The sequence below is a fragment of the Centropristis striata genome, chromosome 6 (assembly GCF_030273125.1).
Source record: "Centropristis striata isolate RG_2023a ecotype Rhode Island chromosome 6, C.striata_1.0, whole genome shotgun sequence".
In the NCBI taxonomy this organism is placed as follows: domain Eukaryota; kingdom Metazoa; phylum Chordata; class Actinopteri; order Perciformes; family Serranidae; genus Centropristis; species Centropristis striata.
In genome coordinates, this window is record NC_081522.1 from 9,745,074 (window position 1) to 9,762,815 (window position 17,742).

Here is a 17,742-nt window from a genome sequence, read left to right on the forward strand (position 1 = left end):
GCAAAATGCCCAATTTGTGTAAGTAATTAAGTGTAGGTTGCGGAATTCAAATAGCCAGGAAAATACCAAGGACATGACCTCAGTTATCAGCATACACCATAATGCCATCTCATCTTTTGATGCTGCCAAGAAAATGTAAATAATTTGGAATTTGAATTTTGAAACCTGCACTCAAATAACAAATGACATTGAAAAAATGTTTCGACCTTCTGAACTTTGTTTCTCCTCTCCAACAGACCTCCATGTCGTTGTCGTCAGAGCAGCCTCCACCCTCTACAGCCCTCCCACCTGCCTCTCAAACACAAGTTTTCCAGCCTGTTTCCAAAGCTCCTCACAGCAGTGGCATTAATGTCAACGCAGCACCATTCCAGTCAATGCAGACAGTAAGGCCCTTGTAAAGAACCAGTTAAACTTCCTGAAGAATGGCCCATGTTATCAAATAATACCTTCCTTTAAAAGCATTTATTATTTAAGTTAACTCAGAGGCAGGAAAATCTGGCTTGTCATGCAGATAAAAGAGGTCTTTGCAGGACTTTGTGCGTTACCGCCAGTGGAATCAACAAAGAAAATCATTAATGACTTCCATTTAGAATTGCTCATGGAATCCTTAAGTGCCCCCTCATCATATTGTGGTTTTACAGATCTGTTGGAGCGGTTATATCCAGGAAATAATGAGTAATGGACTTTGCTCCTAATGAGCCTGTGACCTTTCGTCTGGTTCTGGCTTCACCACAATGTGGCTCTTGTTCTCCCTTCAGGTGTTCAACCTCAATGCCCCAGTCCCGCCAGCCAATGAGACAGAGGCTTTGAACCAGGCCAGCCAATACCAGAATAGCTACAACCAAGCCTTCAGCAGCCAGCCGCAGCATCCGGTGGAGCAGACGGAGATGCAGTCAGAACAACTGCAGTCTGGTGGGCAGATTTTCAGTATTTCTTTCACTATTTACTTAATTGATTTTGTCAAATTTGACTTCCTGCTAGACTCATTTTTATGCAAATACTGTGTGTTTAACTTTGCTGGAGATTAATTAGGGATCAATGTGGGGGCCCCCAACTCTGTGTTATTTAGTAGTTGGTGCCTTCCATTCCCAAGACCAGTCAGGGGGCCATCAGCAGCCTCCCCAGCAGGGCCCAGGGTTCGTCCGGCAGGGTCAGTCCTTCTACAACAGCAGAGGCATGTCTCGCGGTGGACCTCGTAATGCCAGGGGCATGATCAACGGCTACAGAGGCTCATCAAACGGATTCAGAGGTGAGCTCACAACCTACAGCCATAATATAATCATTATAATATAATTGATTTTCTTTAATTACACTTCTCGTGCTGATTGTCACCTATGTACCAGCATCTGGCCAAATGATGACAGAGAAAGTTGTTTTGTCAGTATTTTTAATGACATTTTATAGTTTGTAATTTTAATGGATAATGGAAAATTACATGTTATACTTAGTGTTTTGCTAAATATAGTGGAATTACCAATCTGATTATTATTGTAAGGTTTATTGAACAATAAATATATTGCAGAGCTCTTAAAAATGAGGAATGAGAAGTGATTTTAATTCCTCTTTGCGTTTAACCTTATGCTGCTGTTGCCTTAAGTTCGGTTTTAAGGCATTCTGACTCTTTTTTCAGAGTAGTTTTTAGGGTTTTTCGTGGAAATGTTGCTCAGCTTGACTTTGTAAGATTGCTGTGTGACTTGTGCATGCATAATGGGGCTGAGCTTTTTTTTTGTAAATCTTGAAGAATTTTTAGTTTAAAATCCCCCTTTTTTCAGGTGGTTATGATGGTTATCGCCCTCCTTTTGCCAACACTCCAAACTCTGGTTATGGACAGACTCAGTTCAACACACCTCGGGATTACTCAAACGGGAATTATCAGAGGGTAAGTAAGAAGCATTCAGACCTCAGACCGCTGGCTTTGTTTGTTACCTTTGCTGTCTGTTGGAGTTGTTTATAAAATGTGTCTTAATTTTTATCCCTCTGTTGCTTAAGGATGGATACCAACCAAATTACAAGCGCGGAACTGGTCAGGGACCCAGAGGAGTGTCAAGAGGCAACACTCAGGCAATACGATCCTGAAAAGGCCTTTCAAAATGACTGTGACTGACTAACTTGCACCACACTGAAAATTCAAAATTCAAGAATGCATTTGCCCCAGCTCACTCATGTTCTCTTTATTTTTGTTCTTCATTAGTGGTAATTTTCCTTGTCTCTTAAATCAAAGTAATGCCTGCTTTGATATTTGGAAAAGACTAAATCATATAAAGTCTGGAACACAGGCTGAGCTGTAAATCCAATCATCGATTTACACAAGCCATGTGTTACAATATTCCTGTAAACTTGAAAGATTTCATAAGTTATTTTTTGTATAAAAAAAATGCACCTGCCACTGCTGGTCCAACCCTTGGGAGTTTATTCCCCTTCTCAGTTCCTTTCTGTCATTTTGGTTCTAAAAAGTGTTTTTTTTTTTTTTTTTTTTTTTGTCCAATGAGCTCCCGTTTCCTTGTTTGTAAATTGATGTTGCTTCAAGAGTTTCAATAAAGTTGTGTTGCATACCAATGCTTCAGCCTCAGTTTTTTGCTATTCAGTAAAGGCATGAGTCAGTGAACATGTGTCAACCATTAAATTCTGCAGTGGAAAATTTACTTTGAGTTCAGGGTAATTGTTGGCCTTCAAAGTTTCATTTATTTCCTTTGTTTTCAGATGTCTGTGATACAGCGCCACCGTGTGGTTGATCACAAAACAGCTACTGACATGACACTGAATTTATGAATATTTAAGAATTTAAATTGTTATACCAGAGTGAGTTATTAAAATCAAAACTTTCGTATTACTTAACTACAATTACTGTTTATCCAACTTTACTTTACAAACTAAAAAGCGTAAAAGCCCACACAATTTTCTGGAAACTGGTTGAAGAAACTGCTTCGTTGACCATCTGATCAGTTCAAACCCAAAAACATTTGACTGACTCACATCATACTAAAACCAAAACAACATTTTAATGTGTTCATTATAATATATTTACATTTTTGACAGTCTTGCTTCAGAAATGATCAAGATAGTTGAAGCCAAATTCGGGAACAAAAACTGCCCTTTTAGATAAGATTTGGGAAATTTTGTTGCAGCTCAAGAGTCACAAAGTAGGTGAAAAAGTGATTTAGTGATTAAAAATCACTCATGCTAATGAAAAAAAATTAATATATTTGATTTTAATATGAGTATTTCATTTAACAAAAGAAAAGAAACTGCTACATCAGAAAAAACGTTTTTTACTTAAAATAAAAAAAATCAACAGATCAAAATGCAAACCAATGTGCACATTTTCTCGGAGACCGTCGCGCAGTGTTGACGTCACACGGGGTCCTCCATGAACGGATGTCTCCACGTGAGTTTATCAACAGCATGATGGCTGGCATGTAAATTTAGCCTCGACTTGTTAGAACTGCGTGAAGATTAAACAACAACCAGTTTGTGTGAAACAGAAGGTAACTGCATATGTCGAGTGTCTGAAACGAAGCTTTTATTTCTGTCTTTCTTGATCGCGCTGTGGCAGATTTTAGATACCCTGCTGCCTTTAACTCTCATTTGTTTTGACTGCAAGTTAGCTCCAGTCAACCCTTCCTCTTGTGTGTGTAACTGTATATCTGAGATTTGCTTCTTTGTCTTTTCTGACTTCTCTCAGCAGCAGTAAGACGATGGCGACAGTCCGCAAGAAGGTAGACAACCGGATCCGCGTCCAGATCGAGAATGGAGTCGCTCTGCAGCATCGGAGCATATTTGTGGTGGTGGGAGATCGTGGGAGAGATCAGGTACTCTTTCCCTCCTTGTTCTCTCAGGCAAATCTGTCAATTTCATATACAAGGTTTTTTATACAACTGTCTTTACGTTTGAAGTAAAACGTGTTAACTCTGCCTCTGATCCAGGTTGTCATCCTGCACCACATGCTGTCTAAAGCGACAGTCAGAGCTCGACCCTCTGTACTGTGGTGCTACAAGAAAGACCTGGGGTTCAGCAGGTGAGTGGACTCCTCACACCTCATCTGTAGTTGTTTGCCACCTGAGACCCTGAAAAAAGGTCTTAATATTAAAAATTAAACTTTCTATTAATTTCATTATTATTATTAGTAGTAGTAGTAGTAGTAGTAGTATTACACAATTGGGATGCAAGAAATCTATTTCAAAGATTTGTTTCTCAAAAATTACATTTATTATTCATGTCCCTTGCAGTTGGCATCAGGCTAATCTTTTTTTTACACAAAAACATTACAGTACATCATAAAATTAAATTCACTTTTAAGAAATGTAATATTAAAGGTTTTGTATATCCTTTTAACTGATTATACATACTGTGTGTGCTCGTGCACATCTAATTACACACTTGTCAAATATTTTCAACTGAAACTAAATTCTGCCTTACTAAGTCCCACTGCAGGACAAAAGAACAGAAACAATACATCTTATTACATTTGAATCTATTCCCCCCTTAATGCCATTAAATGCATTTGCAGCAATGCCCTGCATTTAGATTATATCCCCATATATGTGTTACATTGCAGATAAAGCCCACAATGTGCTTTTTACAGTACTTTAGGACTCGGATACACTGCAGGCATTGTGTTTTAAATAAAGGCCTCAGTGCCATGTAACAAATGTGAATTCCATGGTCTCAGTAGGATGTATTATAAAGGAGAAGGGTGTTTTTGGGTGATTTTGTTGAACAGCAACCGAAAGAAGCGCATGAGACAGCTGCAGAAGAAGATAAAAACTGGCACGCTGAATCTGAATCAGGACGACCCATTTGAACTCTTCATCGCTGCAACCAACATCCGATACTGTTACTACAACGAGACACACAAGATCCTGGGAAACACGTACGGCATGTGCGTCCTGCAGGTGAGTTAGTTAGTTATTTGGCTGTAGACCAGTGGCTCTCAACATGTATTAGAGTGTATAAAAAAATGTTTGAATTTAGTGTGTCACAATCCAAAAAAGGTTGTGAACCACTGATGTAGACTAAAGTATTGTAGGAGCAAATATACTTGACACTTAAGAGCTTTTGTTTTCTGTGTCACATAGGATTTTGAAGCTCTCACTCCCAATCTGTTAGCAAGAACTGTTGAGACTGTAGAAGGAGGTGGTATAGTGGTGATTCTGCTCAGGACAATGAACTCTCTGAAGCAGCTGTACACCATGACCATGGTAAGTCTATAACTTGTTCCATCTAAACACATGTCAGACTCTTTGCTTGGCTTGATCATTGTGACTGGTCTTTATTCAGGACGTGCACTCTCGATACCGCACTGAGGCTCATCAGGATGTGGTCGGAAGGTTCAATGAGAGGTAAGGGCTCCTCTGGCTTTCATTGAATTTATAGCATTTGTAGGCAAAAGTTTGACAATTTTTTATTCACTTTGTACCCGTTTCTAGATTCATTCTGTCGCTCGCATCCTGCAAAAACTGTGTTGTCATCGACGACCAACTCAACATCCTGCCAATCTCCAGCCACATGGCAAACATCAAGCCAGTTCCCCCAAAGACTCAGGTGACTACATTAAAGTAGAAATGATTAGTCGTCTTATTTATAAGCTGATAACGGAAAAATAAATCTCCAGCAACCTATTATTTGTTTCAGTCAATTATCAAGCAGCCCTAATTTGATGATTTTCTTCTGTAGAAGTAGATATCATTGGGTTTTGGACTTTTGGACAAAACGTGCAATTTGAAGAAGTCTCATTGGGCTCTAGGACATAGTGATTTTTTTGGCATTTCATTATCCAAACAGTTTACAAAAAAATAGTTATTTAATAGTATTTATTAAGGACAATTTTCTTCTTATCAAAGTTTTTGAGAAGAAGAATATAATCGTGACTTGCACCTTTAAAATTTATGAAAAATGGAGATTCACACCAATAAAAGGAAAATCACAACACACCACTTGTTTCAATGTAGATCACACATTATACCGCAGCCCTTTTTTGAGCAAAAGCATCTCTACACTTATTATTTTCTGTGTTTTCTTGATTGTATAAGTTAATATTTTGCGGTTTGTACACTGTTTTTATTGCCTTTTATGTCTCTTCTCTCTCTGTTCCATAAAGTACCTTGTGAATATTTTTTTGAAGTGCTACATAAATAAAGATGTTTACTTGTTTGCTATGAGCTTCCTGATTTCTGACCAGTTGTCTTTTCCCCATCAGGAGGATGGTTTGTCTCCACGAGAACAGGAGCTAAAGGATCTGAAGGAGTCTCTTCAGGACACTCAGCCCGTGGGTGTGTTGGTGGACTGCTGCAGGACCATGGACCAGGTCAGGACACCTTACACTTTAAACCTAGTATAACTATTAATGAATGCACCAATAAAACCTCAACAAGTGGACAACTTTAAGTACATCAGTTCACACACCTGGCATTAGAATGCATCTTAAATGACCACTCGTGATTGGATCTCACTTTTTCACTCTATATGCCAATAAATGTGCTGTTAGCACGTGGCTAAAACAGCAGACATTGCATCATAACATTACAGGAATGATACAGAAGACCACTTGCGACGCACTTGTCTGCATGTTTATTCATTTATATTAGTTATAATGAATGTGAAGTTTCCTGGTATCTATTGTCCTCTAGGCTAAAGGAGTGCTGAAGTTCATTGAGGCGATCTCAGAGAAGACTCTAAGGAGCACCGTGGCTCTGACTGCTGCCCGAGGTCGAGGCAAGTCTGCAGCACTGGGGCTGGCCGTCGCCGGAGCTGTGGCTTTTGGGTACAGATAATTAGCTTTAACATCAAACAAACTATACCAGTTTTATTTATTAAATGGCCCTTAAGTTTTGCTAAGAATCGTCTAACTTTCTGTACAGCTACTCCAATATCTTTGTGACCTCACCGAGTCCGGACAACCTCCATACCATGTTTGAATTCATCTTCAAAGGTTTCGATTCGCTGCAGTATCAGGTAGGCTACATGAGAATCTCCTGTATGAGAGACATTATGATCTTGTTGTTACATGCCACTTCATATTCCTCTTCTGCCTTTGTAGGAGCATCTTGACTATGAAATCATCCAGTCTTTGAATCCAGATTTCAACAAAGCTGTGGTGCGAGTGAACATCTTTAAAGAGCACCGGCAGACAATTCAGGTAAACTCCTCTCCTCACCATTTCCTGTTATTCAAAATAGTAATTGAATTATTGATATCTGACATCCTTGTTCGTGTGACCAACAGTACATCCACCCAGCTGATGCGGTGAAGCTGGGCCAGGCTGAACTGCTGGTCATTGATGAGGCAGCTGCCATCCCTCTTCCTCTGGTTAAAAACCTGCTGGGGCCTTATCTGGTGTTCATGGCTTCAACAATCAACGGGTCGGTTATAGGGCCGAAAGATATTTACATAATCAAATACTGCACTACTTTACAGCCACATTACTGAGAATCTATTTTGAATAATATGGATTTAATGACCAGTGAAGTGGAAGCAGCAATAATGAGTATTATTTGTAGAGCTGCAAGGAAGGATTGTTTTCAATATGGTTTTTGGATAATAGTTTGGTGTAAATTCAGGAAAAAAGTAAGTCTACAGTAAATTTACATATTTAAAAAACTTAGTGTGTGCGACCAGTAGTCCATAACCCAAACACATTCTATTTAGTATAAAAGAAGACACAGAAAATGGCAAATGTTCACCCTTGAGAAGCAACAACCAGTGATAATATTAATCAGTTATCATCAAATAGTTATTTCTGTCAATCGCTGCATCGCTTCATCATTTCTGCTCCAGCTCTAGCTATTTGCTGTTCCTGACCACTGTTTTTCTTTCTCTGTGCAGATATGAAGGCACAGGGCGCTCTCTGTCACTCAAACTGATTCAGCAGTTGAGGCAGCAGAGTGCAGACAGTCAGCAGAGAATGTCCGCAGAGAACAGAGCCACCAACACAGAGAGGCTGGCAGCAGGTAAACATCTTTCTGTATTACTGTGTGTTCAGTGTAACACAGTAGCCAGACCAGAGGGAAGCTTGTTGGCGAGGGTCTGCTGTCAGACAAAGGCTGTGCTGACCTCTGGCATCATAGATTGCACTATGGAAGAAATTCTGCAAATTTTTGCAGAGCATGTGTGGGTTGTGACCCAGACTCTGCCAATGACTGGACTTAATGTAGCTGGGTTTGCCTCTACACATAGCATTGGGTCTGGAAACAAACTGGCCCCGCTCCTTTTAGATAGATTGAGGGGTGAAGATTGACTGCTGTTTATCGTCCACAGCTCGCTCGCTCCATGAGGTGTCTCTTCACGAGTCAATCCGATACGCTCCAGGGGACGCTGTAGAGAAGTGGCTGAATGATCTGCTCTGTCTGGACTGTCTGAACATTCCCCGGCTGATTTCTGGCTGCCCACTTCCACAGACATGTGACCTGTATCCTTAAATCTCTTTAAAGGACGTTAGGTTGCTCCCGGATAACATATTCTGATTGTTTTTTTTTGACCAACCAATGGGTTTCCATTATATTCGTTTATTTTAAAATTTGACTTTTTGTTTTGCAGCGTAATTTTTTATACTTTCTAAATTGCTGATTGATATTTACACACACACACCATCCAGGGGACAAATAACTCTTTTCCCCTGCTGCTGAAAAAAATCCTAGAGAAAACACTGCAACCAACAATCCAAAATCTAAAGATATAGAAGTTTATACCAGTACTGTATACCAGTCAGAGTGAAGTCAACCATGTTTCTAAATGCGTCTTGCCTGATTTCTGAGAGTGACACTTTTTCTCAAGTTCTTTATTTTCATATAAATGCCAGGAACACAAAGTAAACACACAAGCAAAAACAAAAGTGAATCAAAGACAGAAAATAGTGCAAGTCAAAGTTACAATAAAAGGACAAAATATAACATGTATACAATAAAAATTGTTTTAATTCCGACAAAATCTAAAGTAAAAGCATGTGTAGTTTCTTCTGTTTGTCCTTAACCCACTGTGCAGATATTATGTGAACAGAGACACACTGTTCTGTTACCACAAAGCATCAGAGGCTTTCCTGCAGAGGTTGATGGCCCTCTACGTGGCATCGCACTACAAGGTGATATTATGAGTTTGTTATAACATAACTTGCTTTTCCTTAAGGAGCATAATGTCCTACACACAGTGTTTTCACTCTTGTGTTTAATCGCTGACTCAAACGTTTTCTTGGGCTCCAGAATTCACCAAACGACCTGCAGATGTTGTCCGATGCTCCGGCCCATCATCTCTTCTGCCTCCTGCCGCCTGTTCCTCCCACACAGAACTCACTCCCCGAGGTCCTCGCTGTGGTGCAGGTAAGACACTTCAGGCGCCTCATTAAATGTTTGTTTGAAAAGATTAACAGCCATTACATGCATTTGAAAGCAAACGCTTCAGTATACTCTACATTTTTATGAATATGAAAATGCTAAACAATTACATTTTAATGATGATTTTGTCATGTCATACTATCATGACATTTTTTATTTTATTATATAATGCACTATACTGACATTTTTAATGGAATTCTTGTATGACATACTATTCTATGGCATTTTTATAATTTTAAATTACCTACCGTAACATTTATTTTATGAGGGCCCGAGCATTGTATTTCGAATGATTATTATTTTTTATTTTTTATTTTTTTCTTCTTCCCAAATGATCGCATTTTTCACTGCCTGAACATACCCCAAAACTCATGAAACTTTAAATATAAGTCCTAGTTTTCCTTATTTCCTTTTATGAAATGTATTTTTTAATGGTATGACATTTTTTTTATTCATATTTAGATACATACATTTTTATAATTATTTATTTATTATTTACTATAATATGACATTTTATTATTATGTGTGACATTCTATACTATGGCCCTTTTTTATACTAAAACATGACATACTTTACATTTCTTGAAAGATTTTTCAATGACCTACTATAGTGACTTTTTTATCCCAAAAATTATTCTATAATATACTTAAATTTTTTTTAAATTTTGAATGTCATGTCAGGATATTGTACTTTTTTAATGCCATACTATACTATGACTTTTTAAAAAATGTTTTATGTCATACTATAATGTTTCTCTCCGGTATATTAGGTTTGTCTGGAGGGAGAAATATCTCGGCAGTCCATCCTAAACAGTCTGTCCAGAGGAAAGAAAGCCTCTAGTGACCTCATCCCCTGGACTGTGTCTGAACAGGTACATACTGCTTACAGAGCTTATGACAAAATTATAACCACTCACGTTTTCACAGACCCAAACATAAAATCCTCTGCTCTTTACTTTGTAGTTCCAAGACCCAGAGTTTGGCAGCCTCTCTGGAGGCAGAGTGGTGCGGATAGCTGTCAACCCAGACTACCAAGGGGTGAGGGTTTGCACAGGCCTCAGTGTGTGCCCCAGTTTTTATTCATCTGGATGTACTGTATGTAACTGTTTTTTTTTAACCTGTCCACTAGATGGGCTACGGCTCCAGAGCTCTCCAACTGCTGCAGATGTACTATGAGGGCAAGTTTCCCACCATGGATGAGAGCTCACACTTAAATCACAATGAGATCACCTCCGTCAGTAGTGAGGTAACACAATTCCATGATTCATTGATTCATCTATTTTAACCCATAAGAACCCATGGTGACACCCGTGTAACAAACACTTTGTTTCAACCCATTTAACAATTCTAATCCGTTAATAGGGTGCCCTTCAATGCAATCCTATTGCATTTAACTTGTTCTGACCATATTTCCTGAGCAAATTAAAGTCACAATGTTGGTTTATGTTATGGAGATGCAAACAAAAAAAGGCAAATAGTTATTTGTTTTTATTTATTATTGATTTATTCTTATTTTGCTACTTTAAAACAAATCTGACAAATAATTTGTTGTTAAACAGCACTATTAATGTTACAATTTTGATATATGTTGTGGAGATGCAAAGAAAAAGGCAAATTTTGTTTCTGTGAGCAGAAAATGTGTCTAGTTTTTTTATTTTAAAATAAGTAATATCATAAACATAAATACCATAAACGCCCAATGTAACGTTTATGTCACATCACAGATCTTTGACATTTAGGGGTAGTCATTACTGTGTTCTATGTGGTCCACTTGTTCTGTTGTGTAACCCCATAATTTTTCCTTTAAGGATAACTGGTCTGGGTTCTTATGGGTTAAAAACACATCAGTTGAGTGTAACTAGATTAAAGACATATTTTATAGGTGAGAGATTAAATGCACACTTCTGTGACAGCAGTAGCTTGTTGTTGTCTCTTGTTCAGGCCGTCAGTCTGCTGGAGGAGGTCATAACTCCACGGAAGGAGCTCCCTCCTCTGCTGCTGAAGCTGAGTGAGAGAAGAGCTGAGAGACTGGACTATCTAGGAGTTTCCTATGGCCTTACTACACAGCTGCTCAAGTGAGTTTCTTTGAATATGCAGAAAAGGAAGGGAGGCATAATATTTTTGAAGAAAGTTTAAAAAAACCTTTTTTCTCAACCTGACAGGTTCTGGAGAAAAGCAGGTTACACTCCAGTCTACTTAAGACAAACCCCTGTAAGTGTAAAAAATATGTTGTACTTTGTTTCTGTACATTGCTTTGTTGTTGCATGCTGTAATTATTTGTCTGTGTGGTTGTCTCTAGAATGACCTGACAGGAGAGCACTCCTGTGTGATGCTGAAGGAGCTGAACACAGATGAAGCCCCACAGCAGAGCCAGTGGCTGACAGCCTTCTGGAAAGGTGAACAATCACGACTTTTCCTGCTTTGCTGGTTGATTTACATGTTTTGTAGTCCGACTGAACAGTTTATGTTTTCCTCAGACTTTCGCAGGCGATTCCTGTCTCTCCTCTCCTACCAGTTCAGCCGCTTCCAACCAAGCCTTTCACTCAGCATCTTGCAGAACAAGAACTCCAAAGAGGAGACGAGCAGTAAGACTTCCATTTAACCTGATAAGATTTCCTCTGCGTCTCACAGACCTCATCTGACTTTTCTTTGACCTTTAACAGCTCTCAGCAGCTCCGAGCTGGCGTCCCTTTTCAGCCCTTATGACCTCAAACGTCTGGAATTGTATTCGAGGAGCATGGTGGACTACCACCTCATCATGGACCTGATCCCGACAGTGGCTCGCGTGTTTTTCCTCAAGCAGCTCGGTGCCGTCTCTCTCTCAGTTGCTCAGTGTGTAAGTTTCCACACCGGTTACAGTCTGTTGTTCCTTTAATATAAATACAGTTTTATTTTGATCACTGCCGATTGTCTCTCTTCGTTTTAGGCATTGCTGCTGGGTATAGGATTACAGCACAAATCAGTCGATCAGCTAGAAAAGGAACTTGAACTCCCCAGCTCGCAGCTCATGGGCCTGTTCAACCGTCTGATCAGGAAATTTGTGCAAGTAAGTTCACTCATGAAGTCAGTACATGATGAAAGGCTACTTGTTATTCTTCAAATGCGTTTTACATTTTGTATCCAGCTGGGATGCCTTTGAAACATTTCAAACCACTGCACTTGCATAATAATATCCAGTTATACACATTTTTAACCTCACTACCGTGTTGAGGTTTCAGAAGCAACCTCTGCAGCACAAGAACTGTGCTCTATTCTTTTTTCTAGCTTGTTGATCTTTGTCAAAAATTGTCAAATTTTAAAACGCCTTAAAATGGGCCAAATTATATTCTGTGGTATTTATTTACTTTGTTACCTTTGTATTTAGCTACTTTGGGATGTCCACATTTTTTTTTTTAAAGGTATCATGACATGGTTGGTACCGATGCATTTTTTGGAATGAAACAATGGTCTTCCACTGCATCCCTAATACTGAGCCGGCTACAGCCTCTGAAAGACAGTATGTCAGCTGGGACTGCTGGTGGGCAGTATGATCCTTTTTAACTATTGCAACAACATTAATATTTTTAATGTGTTTACTATCCCAGGTCTTCACCAACATCCAAGAAAAAGCTATTGAGGCAGAGATGGCAAGCAGTAAAGATGTTTCGATGGAGCCGACAGCTGGAAGCCTTCAGGATGATCTGGTAAGTGATCATTTATCAAGCAAAAATACAAAACATTTGCTGTTTTTGTCTTTCTATAATTGTAAATATTTTATGAAGTATTTTCTGGAGCAGTTCAATCACCATTTGTTCCTTGGTAAAAACAGTCTTTTTCTTTATTACAATTGTGACATTTTATAGACCTAACAATTAACTGAAAACATAAAACACATGTTTGACAAAATGTTGAAACAATGAATGTTTCTAACAGAATGAAGCAGCTAAGGAGTTTGAGGAGAAACACAAGCAGGATGTAGAGAAAGTAAAGGACATGGACTTGGAAGAGTAAGTCACAGGTTTGGGCGGGGATGTTCTTATTTGTGTACAGAATTTTGAACTAAAAAACTATACAGAACCATTTCTACTGTAGTTGTAATGACTTCCTTTTGTATTATCAGGTACAAGATTCGTGGAAATGATGACGAATGGGACCAGGTGTTGAAGAAAGCAGGAAACACGGCTGTCATCAGCATCAAGAGGTGCAGTGACATTCAAGATCTTTGACTAAAGTATGGTTGTTTGGTTGCTGTATGTGAAAAATGTTTGTAACTATGTCGTACTCCAAACAGTGACAAGAAGAGGAAGTTGGATGGGGGAAACGCCAAAACAAGTAATGGGGCTCCTGAGCATGGAAAACTAAAAAAGAAGGAAACGCAGCACAGCAAGTTCAAGAAAGGCAAGGACAAACACGGCAAATTTGGAAAAAGAGCGTGAACGTCGCCTGTGCTGCATTGACAGGACACTGTTTGGACCCAAAGCAGCATGAACATGAGCACCCAAAAGACTGAATATACGTTGAAATTTATTTTTTATCTGTTGAAACGCCTGCACAGACACTGTATATCAGCAGAAAATAACACAGTTGTTGTACTCAACAAGTATTTACTTTAGTTATTTTATTTTCAAACCAGACCTATCCCTATTCACATTTTAGCTTTCCCTTTTAGTTGTGAAGATTTCTACAAATATTTGTTAAAGGTAGTAGAAAAGGTTGTTTTTTAAAAAAGGAAATTTGAGGTATATGATGGTTTTAGGTTCCACTGAGCGGATCACTTGAACAACTGAGGCTGGATAGCAGTCCACTTCTGTTTGAGCTGCTGTTTCATGGTGTCTGGTGCGAAGATACAGTCTATGGCCTGCTGGGAGAGTTTCCATACCGCTTCACGACTGAGACCAAAGGTGGACGCTGCAAGCTGATATTCCTGAGACAAATCTGTACTGAAGACTCCCTTATCATCGGTCTGTAATGTGACAAAGAATAAAGATCATTCATTGTGAATTATGATTTTGTCATCATGGGTTCTCAAAGTTTTGATAGTGGAGTACCAGGTAAGGGAAAACTGAATGTTTAATAAAAAATAAAAAAAGTACAAATATAGTAAGGATATAAGTAATATAGAAATGCCATGGATAATGCTAGTGTATTTGGTGCAAAAATTAAAAAAACATACTAAAGTATGTCCAAAATTTAAAGAAAAAAAAAACCCTTGCCATAGTATAGTCTGTCGAAAGCAGTCGCAACATTGTCATAGTGGTCATATTTGTTTTCCCTAAATCAAATTAAATGAAAGGGTTTTCAGGTGAAAAACATGTTACAAATTTATCAATCATTTCGCACCAGTACTGAAACTAGATGTTTGAAAACCCTGATCATCTGAGGTGCAAAGAGAGGAAACTTACACAAATCACACTTGGATGTCCCATCTCGTACCAATACTTAAAATGATGTTTAGAGTAACACGGTACAGTTTGTCCCTTTACGTTTGATGTAAGGCAAAGCTCTGCAAGAAAAAGAAAGTTGAAAAATCAATAACCAAGTCATATTGTTCACACCACTGAAAAATGGCAATCTCATCTCATTCTTACCCAGTGGTATGTTGTTTGTCACCACTTTGTCAACAAGACTTTGAGATCCACCCATTTCAGGATGCAAGAAGGTACCGTGACCGATCCTGTCTGGAGGAAGATTCAACAGCAGATCTGACTCCTTCAGCTGGGATGGTACCTGCAACAGTTTTTATTGTAATGTGAGATTACTTATATAATGTGATGAGAGAAAACCAGGATATTGAAAATATTCTGGTCATACTTCTGAGAGGTGCAGGGACAACTTGAGTCCACAGTTCTTGGCCTTCTGTAGAGCAGGCAGTAGGTCTTTTCCATGGCCAACCTTGAAATGAAAACATTGACATAATTTTTTTTTTTAGACCATTAATACACCATACCAGGATCACAGTTATTACAAGAAAACCTGAGCAAATTGTAACGCAGCAAGCAGGATGGAAACAGTTTTGTTTTATTTTGCTTTTGATGCTTTAAACTTCCATTATACTACCATCATTAATGTATAGGAAACTTTCAGAATATGCCATGACTTGTAAGAAGTACTTTCATGTTCCCGCTTGTCTAATTGGTACCAAACTAGTAGGTGTTTCAACTCTGATTATGACTAATATTAGGAGTAAAACTATAATTTTTCCATCTGTTTGAGAATTACCCCCACCAGTTGTAACAAGAAGAAACAGTCATATGTGGAGTGACAGCTTTTCTTAGCACATAAAAAAAAATTGCTGGAAAAGTCACAGCTTTCACCAGAAAACCTCAGCCAAAAGACCTGTTTTGTGGGCAGACCCTAACTGGTGGCAGAAAGTGTCAGTTAGCTAAAGCAAAGGTGTTTCTTCTGCTATTTTTGGCATTTTTAGAATTGTGCAATTTTTGACAAAAATCAACAAACTATAGTATGACTTTTTTGAGAGGGGTCATTTTTGGACATCCCATAATATGGTGTTTTTCTGTCATTTCTGGCCATATTATGGTCTAATATGTTTCATCAGACTATAATAAACCCATTTCTATTAATTTTGGGCATTTTAAAATCATACAATTTTTGACAAAAATCAACATGCTATAGACCAATTTACCGTTTACCAACAATAATGATGTATTTTGTGGGCGGAGCTGAACTGGTGGCAAAAAAGTGACAGTTGGCTGCTGGTCCCAGCAGTGTGAGCAGTATAGTTGTCCAATAATATAAATAGTCCATATGTTTTTCCTGATTATTTTCTTGTTTTATTATCAAATGACTATGATCTTACATGAGTAAGCTAACCCTTAACAATGCTGTAAGATTTCCTGTATTCACTGTCAGGGTGGTAAAGGACCCAAAATAGCATTCAACTGCCAAAGTTTGAGTGGTTTAATTCAGCAGTCCAGTCCGTCTGTTTAATGGCGTGCAACCATAAACGTCTCTGTCGCAGCAAGACATCTATACCCCTGAAACTCATCTGTTTCCTTATTGTTTTTATAGATCGCAACTGTTTTCCTCTGAGTTTTTTGCCACCAGTCTGTGCACGCAACTGCCAGTGAGGTAGCTGTGACATTGACATATTGGTCTATAGAGAGTGATCGAACTCTAAAGATGCATAATAATTCGAGCAAAATTATAGAGTATGTTTGACTGACCGTTGGATCTCCACTAAGGTCGAGTCCTACCACCAAACCATCAGAGGACAGCATGAACTCTTCAGCAAGCTTCACCGTCTCCATTGCAACTTCAGTCCCATTTCTGCGGTCAATCGCCACCAGAAACCTTCAGGATGAATGGGCACATTCAGAACCATGCACTCAAGATACTGAATCATCATTGTATAATAATAAGCAGGGTTTTGGTGGTTTTATCACAAGCAAGTGATGTGCTGGGAGTGTGTCCAACACAGTGTTACAAAAAGAGTTACACACCATGAGGGAGTGAGAGAGAAAGTCCCTATACTATGCCTACCTCACATCAATATCCAGTCCCTCACATTTACACTGTTGGATGGCTTTGATGACAGTTTCAACATATCTCTTTTTTGTCAACCCTGTAAAAAAAAAAAAAGAACTTGTAAGCCTAATAATTTGATAAAACAAACCTGACATTAAATGTCTTCATCAGGCTCCATGATTACATCTTTACCTGTGTTTTTCTCCTCCCTTGGTGTACTTCTAAGCTCTAAATATTTGACACCATCAGCTGCAAACTCCCTGATAACATCTGTCGCCACCTGGGAAGATTATAGGCAAAAGTTTAGATAAAAGTCAACAAAATCTAATTCTCTTTTGATCAAATAACCAATCCTCACCATCAGGATGTCCTCCTCCGTGTCCACCAGCTGATGAATGACCTTAAAGACCTGAAAACACCTGCCGACATTTGCACCATGTCGTTTTAATATTAACCCGTTTAACAAGGGCCCACTGTCAGTTTACTATTTGTCGCTAGTACTCATCAACATTTGAATTAAAGATATCCGTACTCATCCAGTGTCCTCCGCTGGCCCTTGCCGATAGCAGTCATGTCGTGTTCAATCTTGAGATGAGGTTTCTTGTTGATGAGTTTCTCGATGGTCTGACAGCTAACGGAGCCGTTGAGGTGCGCGTGAAGCTCCTGGTAACGGTTAAAACGCTGACGTTAGCATGAAGCAAACAAACACAAATGTTAACTAAAACATACATTTACCCACTTTAAACTCCTACCAGTCCTTTTCTTCGAAAGATTTATCAATGTTTTTGTGACTTACCACTTTTGGAAGCTCCCGGTAAAATATATCAGCCTCATTATCCATCAGAAGTTTAAACAAAGACTGGGCTAATCCGTTGGACGATCCTCTGTGTAATACAACTCGACTTTGTTTTCAGGCTATATTTTACTGTAGCACCACAGAGTGCAACACAGAAAT

The 17,742-nt window shown here is 38.8% G+C and overlaps 3 protein-coding genes across 7 annotated transcripts in view; 2 read left to right on the forward strand and 1 right to left on the reverse strand.

Annotated features, from left to right (window-relative positions):
- The window catches only part of caprin1b (cell cycle associated protein 1b), an 83,889-nt gene extending 81,427 nt beyond the window's left edge, over positions 1 to 2,462 (forward strand). For 3 of the 4 annotated variants that reach the window (XM_059334936.1, XM_059334938.1, XM_059334939.1), the window contains 5 exons: positions 237 to 383; positions 759 to 912; positions 1,070 to 1,249; positions 1,773 to 1,879; positions 1,990 to 2,462. In XM_059334936.1, the coding sequence (XP_059190919.1) occupies positions 237 to 383; positions 759 to 912; positions 1,070 to 1,249; positions 1,773 to 1,879; positions 1,990 to 2,076 (675 nt within the window). In that variant the 3' untranslated portion in view covers positions 2,077 to 2,462. The remainder of the gene's footprint in view (positions 1 to 236; positions 384 to 758; positions 913 to 1,069; positions 1,250 to 1,772; positions 1,880 to 1,989) is intronic. The other variant, XM_059334937.1, reaches the window with a different exon arrangement.
- Positions 2,463 to 3,335: 873 nt separating this feature from the next.
- On the forward strand, positions 3,336 to 14,303 carry nat10 (N-acetyltransferase 10). 2 transcript variants are annotated; one of them, XM_059335626.1, is made up of 29 exons: positions 3,336 to 3,485; positions 3,683 to 3,809; positions 3,924 to 4,015; positions 4,721 to 4,892; positions 5,076 to 5,198; positions 5,278 to 5,339; positions 5,427 to 5,541; positions 6,197 to 6,304; positions 6,627 to 6,760; positions 6,858 to 6,951; positions 7,037 to 7,135; positions 7,222 to 7,358; positions 7,822 to 7,946; positions 8,254 to 8,404; positions 8,977 to 9,073; positions 9,192 to 9,308; positions 10,094 to 10,195; positions 10,287 to 10,361; positions 10,453 to 10,569; positions 11,265 to 11,398; positions 11,486 to 11,534; positions 11,623 to 11,719; positions 11,801 to 11,908; positions 11,987 to 12,159; positions 12,250 to 12,369; positions 12,908 to 13,006; positions 13,236 to 13,309; positions 13,423 to 13,503; positions 13,594 to 14,303. In XM_059335626.1, the coding sequence occupies exons 2-29, from the start codon at positions 3,696 to 3,698 to the stop codon at positions 13,736 to 13,738; spliced, it is 3,114 nt and encodes a 1,037-aa protein (XP_059191609.1). In that variant the 5' UTR covers positions 3,336 to 3,485; positions 3,683 to 3,695; the 3' UTR covers positions 13,739 to 14,303. The 2 variants fall into 2 exon arrangements, with proteins under 2 accessions (XP_059191609.1, XP_059191610.1); XM_059335627.1 differs by having other exon boundaries at positions 3,341 to 3,485; positions 3,686 to 3,809.
- On the reverse strand, positions 13,123 to 17,742 carry adal (adenosine deaminase-like). The gene is made up of 10 exons (XM_059335628.1): positions 17,584 to 17,742; positions 17,320 to 17,450; positions 17,146 to 17,206; positions 16,980 to 17,067; positions 16,803 to 16,884; positions 16,487 to 16,613; positions 15,114 to 15,194; positions 14,891 to 15,029; positions 14,705 to 14,805; positions 13,123 to 14,265 (listed from the first exon to the last, which is right to left on the reverse strand). Exons 1-10 carry the CDS (start codon positions 17,626 to 17,628, stop codon positions 14,074 to 14,076), a joined length of 1,047 nt encoding a protein of 348 aa, XP_059191611.1. The 5' UTR covers positions 17,629 to 17,742; the 3' UTR covers positions 13,123 to 14,073.